This window comes from Polypterus senegalus, chromosome 11, assembly GCF_016835505.1.
Source record: "Polypterus senegalus isolate Bchr_013 chromosome 11, ASM1683550v1, whole genome shotgun sequence".
Lineage (NCBI taxonomy): Eukaryota > Metazoa > Chordata > Cladistia > Polypteriformes > Polypteridae > Polypterus > Polypterus senegalus.
In genome coordinates, this window is record NC_053164.1 from 161,407,957 (window position 1) to 161,421,632 (window position 13,676).

At 37.6% G+C, this 13,676-nt stretch overlaps 1 protein-coding gene across 1 annotated transcript in view; it reads right to left on the minus strand.

Annotated features, from left to right (window-relative positions):
* Positions 1 to 13,676, minus strand: part of cwf19l1 (CWF19 like cell cycle control factor 1) — a 182,593-nt gene that overhangs the window by 80,632 nt on the left and 88,285 nt on the right. Inside the window, exon 9 of the mRNA XM_039769980.1 lies at positions 7,119 to 7,218. Within this exon, the coding sequence (XP_039625914.1) occupies positions 7,119 to 7,218 (100 nt within the window). The remainder of the gene's footprint in view (positions 1 to 7,118; positions 7,219 to 13,676) is intronic.

A 13,676-nucleotide genomic window follows, 5' to 3' on the forward strand; every position in this document is an offset into this window, starting at 1 on the left:
AGCTCATGCCTTGATTGAGTATCTGGGAGTGAAGTGGAGTTTTAGAGTGGAAATAATAGATCGTTGTTTGGAACACACGCATTTCATGTCTGTTCCATTTCTACAGTAATCTGAGTCAACACATTGTTAAAACAGAACCGTTTTTTTATATTCTAGTAGTAGATGACAAAATGTAGGCATAAACTATATAATGTATGAAGCCTGAAGTCCAAATAGCAAAGAAACATTTTCACAAGAATAACACAATTACGCTTTTATTCAAAAATATAACTGCAGAAACAAAAAGCCACCTAAACATGCGACATTGACACCACTTTATTGTAACTGCCTCCGTGGTTCAATAGACTCAGCCCCTGCTTGGGAATCAAAAGGTCATGAGTTCGATCCTGCGCCCCTCCGTTTTGAGAAGTAAACTGCTCTTAGTCTTACTGTTTTAAAAAAAAAAGCATACATTTGATTTCAGTCTGTAACAGCCGGTGCAATTTATGATCCTTGTAAAGGCTAGCTTTTTTTTTTAATTCACTTTTCATTCTCTCAGTCGCGTTCAGAATCAATCCATACAACCCCATCTGACACGGCTGTTTTCACTAAAGACGCGCTATAGCTCTGCAGTGTACCACAATGCATACTAACGCACCCCCCGGTTCTGACACACAAACGCTGGCGAAGCTGCTTTCTTCGTATCTCACCGTCACTTGCTTTTCTTTTTATTCAGTTTTATTGAGTGTTCCTGCCAGTCCCCGCATGTTGCTGTATGCTGTTTCTTTTGTACTCCAGGACATGCAGAGGAAAGAATGGTAAAGACCAGTAACTTCGGCGCTATATGCAATCATCAGACACTCCCATCTGCCCGTGTCGTTCAAACACAGGAACATATATTGGTGTAAAAGTATAACAAAAGTGCACTTTTATTCAAGTGCACTTTTTCCATCGCCTTTTCCTGTAAGAAGCAATGTACACACTTCTCTCTATGCTGTGGTTTCTATTACACACCTGAAAGAAAGAGACAATATATGTGAAAATATAATCGCACTAATGCAATATTATTTGAAAACGAACAGCGTCAGATCGGGTGTGAATTTATGCAGGAACTGGAAATTCTCTGATGCGGGACCTTCCCCCAGGGAAGAAAGTACAGTGTCAGGTGCTCATTCAGTGTAATAGAAACCATAGCACAGAGAGGTGTGTACACGGCAACAAGTAAATGTAGGAAGGACGGTCCTTGGGTGTGTGGGAACTGTTAATATTTGAATGTGATGATTTTATATAGCACGGAATGAAAATCTGCACTTCTTAGCATTGCACCATGCAAGCTGTCGTATCAATCGCCTACTGTAACTTGCTTTCTTTTTCTTCGGTTATACAGATAGTTTTGAATAAAAGTGCACTTGTTTTGTTTGCGAAATGAAGTGTCTGCGTGCACTTTTCGTGGCATTACGTGTATTTTTGAGCATGCCCGTTTGAGCAGTATAAAAAGTATTGAAAAGTATAACAAAACAACGGGCAGATGGGAGTGTCTGATGATTGCATATAGCGCCGAACTTACTGCTCTTTACTATTCTCTCCTCGCGTGCCCTGGAGTACAAAAGAAACAGAATACAGACGCGCTATAGCTCTGCGTTGTACCACGATGCATACTAACGCCCCCCCCCACCCGGTTCTGACACACAGACGCTGGCGAAGCTGCCTTCTTCGTATCTCACCGCCACTTGATTTTCTTTTTATTCAGTTTTATTGAGTGTTCCTGCCAGTCCCGCATGTTGCTGTATGCTGGATATTTTCACATGTATTGTCTCTTTCTTTCAGGTGTGTAATAGAAACCACAGCATAGAGAGAAGTGTGTACATTGCTTCTTACAGGAAAAGGCGATGGAAAAAGTGCACTTGAATAAAAGTGCACTTTTGTTATACTTTTACACCAATATATGTTCCTGTGTTTGAACGACACGGGCAGATGGGGAGTGTCTGATGATTGCATATAGCGCCGAAGTTACTGGTCTTTACCATTCTTTCCTCTGCATGTCCTGGAGTACAAAAGAAACAGCATACAGCAACATGCGGGGACTGGCAGGAACACTCAATAAAACTGAATAAAAAGAAAAGCAAGTGACGGTGAGATACAAAGAAAGCAGCTTCGCCAGCGTTTGTGTGTAAGAACCCTTGGGGGGGTGCGTTAGTATGCATCGTGGTACACTGCAGAGCTATAGCGCGTCTTTAGTGAAAACAGCCGTGTCAGATGGGGTTGTATGGATTGATTCTGAACGCGACTGAGAGAATGAAAAGTGAATTAAAAAAAAAAGCTAGCCTTTACAAGGATCATAAATTGCACCGGCTGTTACAGACTGAAATCAAATGTATGCTTTTATTTTAAAACAGTAAGACTAAGAGCAGTTTACTTCTCAAAACGGAGGGGCGCAGGATCGAACTCGTGACCTTTTGATTCCCAAGCGGGGGCTGAGTCTATTGAACCACGGAGGCAGTTACAATAAAGTGGTGTCAATGTCGCATGTTTAGGCGGCTTTTTGTTTCTGCAGTTATATTTTTGAATAAAAGCGCAATTGTGTTATTCTTGTGAAAATGTTTCTTTGCTATTTGGACTTCAGGCTTCATACATTATATAGTTTATGCCTACATTTTGTCATCTACTACTAGAATATAAAAAAACGTTTCTGTTTTAAAAAATCAAGATAGAGTATCAAGATGTTCCTGGCAAGACAAGTAAGCCCAAGTCAACTTTAGAAACTATGAAAACGATTTCTTAAATTTTAATTTCCAAAAGTTAAAAATTAAGAAGAAAAAAAAAATTACAGTTGGTGTTCCAACACGTCCTTCAGAAAACTATGCCATTTGATTTTTAAGAGCCATCACCTCAAGTAGGAAACCAAACTAAAGACCATTTGTATCATCACTCTTCTGGGTGGGCCACAATATTATAATGACCGATTCCAGTCTCTTCAGAATCTGAGCTGATGAAACAGAACTATAGCAGAAAAAGAAATTCAATGACATCCTCAACCCTACCTTAAAAAAAGGTCAGATCAATGTGAATTGTTGGGAGAATCTAGCCACAATTTCATCAAAGTTACTACACAATTTGTGAAGTGGCACTTCATTCTGAGATCAATCTTATCTCTTAAAAGGCAAACTAAAGTGGAGATGAATAGATAAAATCTAGGACAAACCAGATGTAGGGAAACATCTCAAATGGAACCCCTTTGCTTTCCTTCAACTTCACATCTCCCGAAAAGGAAGGATTCCTCAGCTCTTACCCTCACAAGATATTCTTCAAATTCATTGCGGTAAGATGATGGATATGAGTTTGTATTTATACTGCATATGATTCCTAACTGAAACAAATTGCTTTGGTTATTAAGAAAAAAAACTATAAGCCAGTAATGTTTAAAATTCCAGTAAGCAACCTTATAAACAATACGATTTTAGAGAGGAGTTCATTACGAGAGAAAAGGTTGCATATATAATATAAATTGGTTGGCCAAACTGGTTTTTGGTTAATATTGCCATGTAGGTATACTCGGTACATGGTTTTCCCCAGCCAAGAAATGAGCACTCTGCCCTGAAGTGCAAGTAGTAGAAAGTTAAAGGGCTGAGTGTTAAAAGAAGTTATCATTAAGAGTTAGTAGACTGTCATAGATCACTGCAACAGATAACTGTTCTTTGCTCTTGGCTCAAAGAGCTGGAAACTTGCCTCACCATCTGCAGTGTGACCATGATACCAGTTCTAAGAAACAATTCCTGTTACATATACGGCACTAAATTTAGGACACACATAGAAACTTTTACTTTACAAATATTCAAAATTGAATAGAAGGTTTTGAATCTGCCCACTTAGCTTCACATTACTGATCAGAGCTCATACTTTTTAATCAAGAGAGCTTTGCCTACACTTTGCACTTAAACGATGGGAGAAATTTTCTTATTTTGTATATCAGCAGTTGCATTGATTGCATAAATGCAGGTGCATGTGGCTACATGAATGCTCTAATTCTTCTAATTCTAATTCTTCCAACACTAAACATTATGATGTTATAATTTAATGCCCTTAGTTGTGTTGTGTTATGTTATAAAATATACGAAGGAAAAGTGGACCCAGTTTGTACAAAAGAGATGGACATTGCTTTAGGGAAACGGAACAAGGAAAAAAGGGTTTAAAGGCTGTGGAGTAATTCAAGAAATCTGTGAAGTCAACTCTGACACCCAAGTCTTTGGCAAATCACAAATGAAGTAAAAGTGATAATATAATGCCATGTCAATGTGACCATTTTGAATGTATGTGATCACATAGAGTAACAGACTGTGTCAAGAATGCTTATTTTTTGTTGACCACAAGCCACATAATAAATTCATATATAACATCTTGGTATCATATTGCGTTTAATAAAGAGTTTATTTCAGTAACATGAGCAAGCCAAGATTTATGTTTAGGTTTTTTTACTTTATTGAAAGAATTTATATCCAGTGCAGATTAAAAATTTATAGGAGCTGAACTACTGTTCAGGAATTAGGTAATTTTTTTCTGTTAGAAAAGCAGATACCACAATAGCACAATTGTGCTGGAAAGTTGGCATGCAGTCACATCCCCAGCAATTTTCTGTCATATAAACAGATCTGCAGGCAGTAAGTCTGAAATAGCCTACAACACGAAGCTGAATAATGTGACATTGGCTTCACCAAAGCTGAAGAGTTATTATAAATAAAGAACTGAAAGACAGAGATGAATTACAAAACAAACCATGAAACACTGAAACTTAAATATTTCTCAGCATACGACTTGTCTACAATGGTGGCAAAACTGAGCTGCTGAGTTGCTGTAAATACTATATTTCTTTAAAATACAAATTTTAAATGTTTAAAATCTTTCAACTAGTCTTCTAAGCAGCTTGCTTCATGAGGCTTCTTTTAAATGCCATCATAAGGCAGTAATAATATGACATCTATTGCATTAACAACAGCTCAGTCTCAGAGTAACACCTTGATATCCAAGTCGCTAAATACAGCTTACTTACTAGCTAAAAGTGAACGGGCAAACACTAAATTTACTATGCTTGTTAGGTTTTCAAAGACAAAAGACTAAAGTCCATTAGCACAAGTAAAATATGAGAGCAGGGCACACCTAAACAAGTTCTCTTAATAGTGGTTGAGATGTATTTTACAATTGCAAATATACTGAATGCCGATTAAAAAATAAGACTAAGTGTGTCTGTCCTATTATAGAGCTAATTATGGATGTGTCCAAACTACAGACAACATTTAGCATGCAAGTTGCCTTTGCAACTTTGAGAACTGTTTAAAGGTGAAAGCATAGAGATTTTTTCATTAAATGCTGCTTTAGTTAAGTGTTAATGCACAGATGGATACAAAAGTAACTCTCACAACAGCAAATGTCAAACACCTGACAATGTAGATTATTCTTGTTACAAGAGCAGCTTTAAAGAGTTTTTTGTAAATTAGATACTCAACATTTAATGCATCCTAAATAATCTATTTGCTTATTGATCCCTAAGACATTAATAAATCATCATCTGGGTAATGATATTTGCTAGTATCTATTAAGCATTTTTAATTTTTGGAAATTGCAATTAATAAATGTAGTGCATATACATTGGGATTGTGTTAAAAAAATGCTTTAGTTGCCTCACATTTTTATGCAATCTTTTTGTTCACCCCACTGAATTAAAGCTGAAAGTCTGCACTTCAACTGCATCTGAGTTGTTTCATTTAAAATTCATTGTGGTAATGTAAAGAACCAAAATTAGAAAAAAAGTTGTCTCTGTCCAAATATTTATGGACCTAACTGTACATGGGACAAATTAAGGGATTATGTATTATTCTATCAAAAAAAAACACATAGTGAAATAGCCTAAATCAATAAATCCCCTTATTCGCTGGGAATTTCCCCAACACTGAAATTTAGCCCTCAATTTACGTTAGTTTAAATAAATTTTAATAAAAATGTTAATAGTATTTAATTAATAATTCAACAACAAAAAAGTTTTGCACTCTGTATGTTAACAGGATTTAATCTCATTTTTATATTTCTTTTATTGGAAATCTATCATAATTCTTTTCATATTAAAGAAAATAATTCAATCCAATAACTTGGTATTAGTTTATACTGTTAACATACCAACTGGCACAACTAGTTTAGGCTGTCAAAAATGATCAGTGCAACACTATACAGGCTTTCTTAAATTTGTGAAATCAACATGTTCATGAAAAAATCTTGATCAAATGTCTTTATAAGATGAACTTTCTTAAAATGAACACATAGTAATAATTTAAATTGAAAAAATTTTAATGTTCCCTGGCCCCAAAAATTACCCACGTTTTTGCTTAAATCTCACCAAAAATAAATCGATATTGGCAGAATGAATTTAATAATGAAATCTAATAGGACATTTTCCCTTCATGAAATGCTTTTTCAGCAAGCCTCTTCGCCTGTGTGTTTACCCTTGAAGATTCACATTCTAAGAAAATGACTTTTGACCTTTTTGGATCCTTCCAGCTCTTTCATGATTTTGAACCACGATGCTCAAGATAATAAGAAATTTGAGCAACACATTATAGTTAACTAAACCATACCACGTGAAGGTAGCATCATCTGGAAAAATGACTGCAACTGATTATGTGTCACAAACAGCAGGCTCCACTTCTCACAAGCCACAGCAAAGTGTATTTGGAATGACTATGTTGTTTAACAGGTTTACTACTAAAGGCGTGCCATTGAAAGTTGTCCCAGACTTGGCGTTTGTAACTAACACTGAAAGTTCAGCCTCACTGTGGATCACCAATATAAATATTATTTCTTTGTATGGTTAAATATTTGTAAAGAAATTATTCAGAATTCGGGTGAAAGCCTTTATTAAATATTTTAAGAAAAATAAACCACCTCTGTTAGATACTGCTACCAGAAACCAAGAATGTTAAATACTTGACAAGCAAATTTAGAAAAAATGTAAAAGTAAGAAATTGTGAGATAATTATTCTTAATCTCATACAGGGTTTAAGATATACAGTACATGAAGGAAAAACATACACTGAAATACAAGCAGGAAATGTTCCAGTACAGAAATTACAATTCTTTTAATTATCAATACTTACGAGGCCTCTTTGGTTTGTTAAGGTGACAAGGCTTTTCATCTTTTGAATGTCTTTTTCGCTGTTTACTCAAATCAAAGAAAAACTGAGGTGAACTGTCAACCTAGAAACACAAAATATATAGATATTTTAATTTTCCCCACAAAAGGGATGCACATTGTCAGCAAAAGTGCTTAAGGTATACTATATCATTCAAATGATGCACATTTTATCTTAAAAGAGGCTTAAATGTGCTAAGAAATCATTCCCATCATCATTGCACTACCACAAACAGGATCTACAGTATCTGCTATACAAACTCCTATAGATTGCACATTTTATTTTCTCTCTGTAGGCTTTATGTTAGCCCCAGAACAATCTAGGCATGTGATACAATTTTCATTGCAGCTCTGTGTTACGCAAGCAAGATGTTTTGAGTAGGAACAGGAGAAAATGCATAGTCCAAAAAAAGAAGATCAAACACTCTTAATAAAAGGAGAATCAAAAATCATGGTCAAAAAGCTTCAAAGCTAAAGGTCAAAACCAGAAGGACTTAAAAAGAATAGTTTGAAAGGGTAAAATTCAAAAAGGGTTTTGAAATTCTCAATCTCAGATAAAACATAGCTGCTTGAGCTGATCTTTAAACCCCTTAACATGGTCAAGGTCACGTTCTATGTCAACACCAGATGATGACACACATATGAATAAGATCCAGAAAATGGCAGCACCTGAGAAAGATAAATCGTAGCGAAAAAAGTCCAAAATTACTTATAGGAACAAATCTGTGTAATAAAAAAATATATATATTATAATTACAGTCTAGGAAACCAAGACTGAATGCAAAAACATGAAGGTATTAAAAAAAAAAAATACTAAAAATAACTAAATAAAAAAGTCTTAATTTGTAACACTTTCCTGACTTCTGCGTATCTCTCAAAATTCAAAACTCATCAAATCAGGCTACTGAAGGGGCAGCTAAAACCATACTTCTGTTGATCCTATTCAAAATTCTTTTTCATATTTTTTGGTAGAATTCATTTAAACTGTCTGGAAGTAAAGGGTATAGTAGTTACTGGTGCTTTTATTCTGAAAGGTATTCCTATATTCATCTTTGGCACTGTTTTGCTATATGACAGATTTATATTAAATTGCTTCTGACTTGCACCTGTCTACCTAAAAGCATGGTTTTCTTTATTCATATATATTTTGTTTATCTACTGAACCTGAACTAACTGCAGTTACAAAAAGGCCATGTGTATTAAATTTAAATGGAATACACACATTTCAACAAAAGCAAATAAAACACATTACTGAGTCAGTCAGCTTATTAAGGTCACAACAGACATCTTATAAACATATTCTAAACTCTAGTGTCAAGCTGGTCCCATAATGTTTCCTACTTTCAGATATACACTTCCTGAATCATGAATTAACAGCAGGCCCTCTTATCTCCGTTTATGTCATTCCAGTGTGAGTATATTTATTTACTTACTTATCTACCTATTAATGTGGATGTTTAATTAACGAGATTCTGTGAAAAGCCAAATTTCCCCATGGGGACAAATAAAGTTCTGTCTATATCTGAGAACCAGAAAGACCACATGATGACTAATATGCCTCAGGTCAGGTCAAGCTGGGATACATGAACTGGCAGAGTGTATTGCTGCACCCACCAACACGACGAAACAGCTTGGAATCCTGGATGGCAACTCCCAAGGCAGACGCAGGGCCCAGTCCCACCCTCCAGAAATAACAATCTATCTGCCGCTGCCAGGTGTTACATGGGTGTCTCCTTGGCCTGGTACAGCCACTTGGGTCATCAACAATGAGGATTCTATAAGCTGGATCACCCTCAAGGAATCGTGCCACAACTGATGTTCCCTTACAATGCAGGTAAGTGCCTCATTTGAGACTCCGTGAGCAAAGTCAAACAAGCAGTACCCAAGGATTCTCCGAAGAGACACAGTACCGAAAAGTCCAGTCTTCATCTCAGGTCACTGGATAGCATCCTTGTCTCACAACCATATAGCAAGACAGGAAGCACCAGGAATCTAAAGACTTGGACCTTTGTCCTTTTGCACAGATATCAGGAGTGCCAAACACCACTTTCCAGTGACCTCATGACCCCCCATGCTCTCCCAATACAACTACTGACTACATAGGAAGAGTCACCAGAGACATTAATGTCACTGCAGAGATAAGTAAACCTTTTGCCAAGTTTGACACTATCTCTGCAGACAGACAACACTGCTGATGATTGTGCCCAAGAGGTCATTAAACGCCTGGATCTTAGTTTTTATCCAGGACACTCACAAGCCCAGACACTCAGACTCTCAAGAGCCCCGATAAGAGCCTCCATTGACTGCGAAGAGCATAGCATCGTCAGCAAAGTCAAGATTAGTGAATTTTTCTTCACTAATAGATGCCCCACAGCCGCTGGACCCCACGATCTTGCCCAAAACCCAGTCCATGCAAGCATTGAACAGAGTAGTTATAAGAAAACACCCCTGACAAATCCCAGAATTAACTTGGAAAAATGTAGAGGTTCTGCCTCCACTCTGCATAGCACTCACAGTACCAGTGTACAGGCCAGCCAAGATATCCAGCAACCTTGAGAGGATCCTGCAAAGTCTCAGGATTTCCCACAGTGCAGCTCAATCAACTGAGTGTAGTATAGCGGGTCCACAGCGCTCTCAGTAAGGGCCAGTTTTTAAATAAATAATCACCACCGGGCGTTGGGCCATAGCAAGCCGTGGGGGCGACCTGCGGTGTGGGCGTTTCTCACCTAGTGCACAGGTGAGGGACTGCCCACATCCGTGATTGTTCCCGTGGCTAATGTGCTGCAGCTGCTATGGCCCTCACTAGATAAAAGAAGCGCAAGTCGGTTAGGAAGAGAAAAAAAAAAGAACAACAAACGAACAGGAAGGGAAAAGAACGAGAGAAAAAGAAAAGATAAGGAAGCAGTGAGGAGGAGAGCGCATGTCGGTAAAGTAGTAAGCGGGTGAGCGCTCGCAGGCAGCTGAAGGCAGCCTGGGTGTTTGGCCAACACCCGGGAGAAGTAGTGGTTGTGGTCGCTCCCGCAGAGTTTGTTTTGTAGGGCGGGAGTGACCGGAAGGCGCAGGACTCTCTGCAGAAGTTAGCGGGAGTCGGGACTTGGGACGTGGTGTTCCCCAACGTGAGAGCCTTGGTCGTAGGGAATTTCCAAGTCGCTGTCCGGAGGAGCTGACCGGAGCCAAGGATCGGTAAGGCAACTGACAGCAGAGGCAGGCACAAAGGTCAGCTGCAGAGAGAGAGAGAGCGTCTCCCTTGTTGCGGGGCCCAGATTGGTGAAGCAGGTGAGACGCTAGTTTAAAAAGAAGGCACCAGGCTTGTTTATAGACTGTTTCCAGTTGGATGTTTTAACCTCGATTTTAAAGGATTGATTTTCTATTGTTTTCATCTCCACGTGTTTTTATGGATTATTTATTTAATGAAGATTTTGGGACTCACTGCACTTTATTTATTGCACACTTTGTTTTCGTTTGACCGTTTTAAATAAAAGCACTTTTCACTTTTTACCATCCCCATGCTCAGTTGTTATTGTCTCACTCTCTAGCTCATCGGTGACATTACCAACGGTGTTGGGTTCGAGGGCTTCAAAATATCAGATGGGAGCATGGAGCCAGAACTCACATCGTCACACTGAGTCGAATGCTTTACAAAAATCGACAAAGGCTGCAAAGAATCTCTGTTGATATTCACGTTTGCACTCCATGAGAACCCTCAGTGCCAGGATGCAGTCGATGGTAGACCACTTAGGACTGCTCCAGTCACTGGTAGGTGAGCAAAGTGATCACTGATCCTATTATGAGGAAAGATTAAAAGAGCAGAGCCTTTTCAGCTTAAGCAAAAGAAGGTTGAGGGGAGACAAGACTGAAGTGTTTAAAATTATGAAGGGAATTTGTATGGTGGATCAAAACTGTAATTTTAAAATGAGTTCATTTAGATCACAGGGACAGAGTTGTAAACTTGTGAAGTTTTTTGTGAACTTTTTCTTGACACAGAGAACCATAGACACATGGAATACGACGATACCAAGTAATGTGGTAGACATTAGGACTTCAGGGACTTGATGTTATTAGAAGAAGTAAATAGGACTGATGAGATTTGATGGGCCGAATGGCCTGTTGTATAGATTGTTGTAAATGTTCTACTGTTCCAAAAAAAAAAAAAAATTAGGGCTTTGCATCAGTCAAGGCAGTGCTTTACAGTATTCTCAGAAAATTTGTGCAGTGCTGTTGTTGGTCCTTTTTTTTGTCTAATACCAACTAATCGTCCTGCCATGACAAATCCACAATTTTTACCCAATCCCACTGTCTCGTTGACATCACTTCTTTGTAAGATACCCCAGGGCTCTTCCAATTTTGTTGCTAGTACAGCCATTGCACTTTCCTTGTACAGTTCTTTGTGTCATTTTCCTTCTCTGTACGATACACACAATGTTATGTAAATGTCAACAATAATCACTGCAGTATTCTATCTTTTCTTTGGTGCTATTAAAATTTGCGTGCAAGAGCCTGGAATTTAATTTTCTTGCATACTGAATTTACTACACTTCCCTAAATTCACATTCTGAATGCCTTAACAATTTCAAGCTTTATCACTGTTTTCACTGGATCACTGTTTTAAACTTCTGCTTATACTTGGAATTTAATTGGCCCTTACCAATGCAGTCAAAGCCTTTAGACACCAGTCAGGATAGCTGGCATGTCTTTTGCAGGGGAGGAAACAAAAGAAAACCTACAGAGAGTGCATGTGAAAGTGGAGATAAGAATGCGGGGAAAGTGAGTCAGCAGAGCTAACAACATCTTAAAAAACACAAATTAAATTTTGTTTATGCAAATATATCCATCTATCTTCCTTTTGCAATAGTTCACTCTAACATTGATACAGTATATTTGATATACAGTATCTGAAAACACAGTTTTCTAGTTTTCACAGTACTCTAGCATTTTCAGAATGTTATTAAAAGTTTATTATCCACAGTGACATGCCAAAAATGGGCAAACCGTTCTTTTTAGCAAGGGGTTTACTGCCAAGATGCTGTTTGCTTAAACAGATAACCCAAATTAAACTGAAATACTGAAAGAAGAGGAAAAACAAAACAGCTTGCTTTGTCTGGAGAAATGAGGTGATCAATGAGTTAATTGCTTGCTTTCCCATTCTCAATGAATCCTTTAGAAAGAAGGAGACACAGAGAAAACTACATATGGCATCCATTTAATAAATAGAAAGAGCTAACAGACTGGGCTGACTGGAAAATCAAATTAGTTCAGTCTGAGCATGAAAGCATGCACACACTTGCATACTCACTGAATTCAGCATACTTGGTTCTTGTTTATGTGTGAGTGTGTTCACTCTGTGATGGACTGACACCCAGTTATTCCTGTCTTGTGTTTGTGGCTTGCTGGGATAGGCTCCAGCCTACCTATAATCCTGAACAGGATAACTGGGTTTAAATATGGATGGATGGTTTTGGCAATTCTATTCATGACATATGCAATACAATGGTTCCTTCTAGGCACTATAACTTTCTAATCATCCATTTCTGAACACACATAAATGAGTCTTATGGCTGTATAAAGCACATGATGGCAGCACTGAGTGCAAATTATGACTGAAACTACTTGTCTACAGGGCACCAACATCACTACAAAGTATACATATTCCAATATCAAATTGTGTTACAATAACATACAACAGGCTAGAACTAGCAACAGACAGATCACTGTTTTTCAAAATGAAAATTTGAAACTGCACTATAGTTTATATTTATTAATCTGCTAAACCCTAAATATTGCACACAAGGTATTTTATGACCCGAAACTTGTAATGCACTTGATCCCTTGGTTGGATGTAGGGGTGTGGCTGGTTAAAGCTGCTATGGCTTATTTTTACATACTGAATGTTGGATTTCCTTTTAACTTTAGAAGAAAAAATTTGATTACATAAAAAAATTTGGTATAAATTGTTACTTAAGAAATTTGAAGTATATGGTTAAAATCTAGTTAATATAGTCTTAGCTTAGGTGGCACAGTACTGTAAACTGATTAGCACAGCCCTTCTACAGATCAAGCTTAATGGGTTCAAACCCAGCACCTGATTGTTGGAGTTGCATGACTTCTCTGTGTTTTCTATGCTTTTCTTATGAGTACTCCAGTTTTTCTCCCTTATTCTCAAAGCCTTATAGTTTTAATTAAATGGTCCCAGTGCGAGTCTAATTGAACACTACAATGAAGTGGTACCCTGTCTGAGCTGATTTACTGCACTGTGACCAGTGCTGCCAGGAAAAACTCTTGTTCCCTGCTCCTCTTAATGAAAACTAAACTAATGAAAAATTTGATAATATTGGCAGATATTAGCTAGCCAGTGAACATATCCCGCTTTGAGATTACCATGAATTGTTGCCAGCACTAAAAGGCATTTCTAAAAGACCATAAAAGAAGACAAAGATTTAATTTTCTTTAAGGTTATCCTTGAGCATTGCTGATCATTTAGTGTGTGTTGCTGATTTTACTTTTCAGATTCAGCTATAAATGCAAT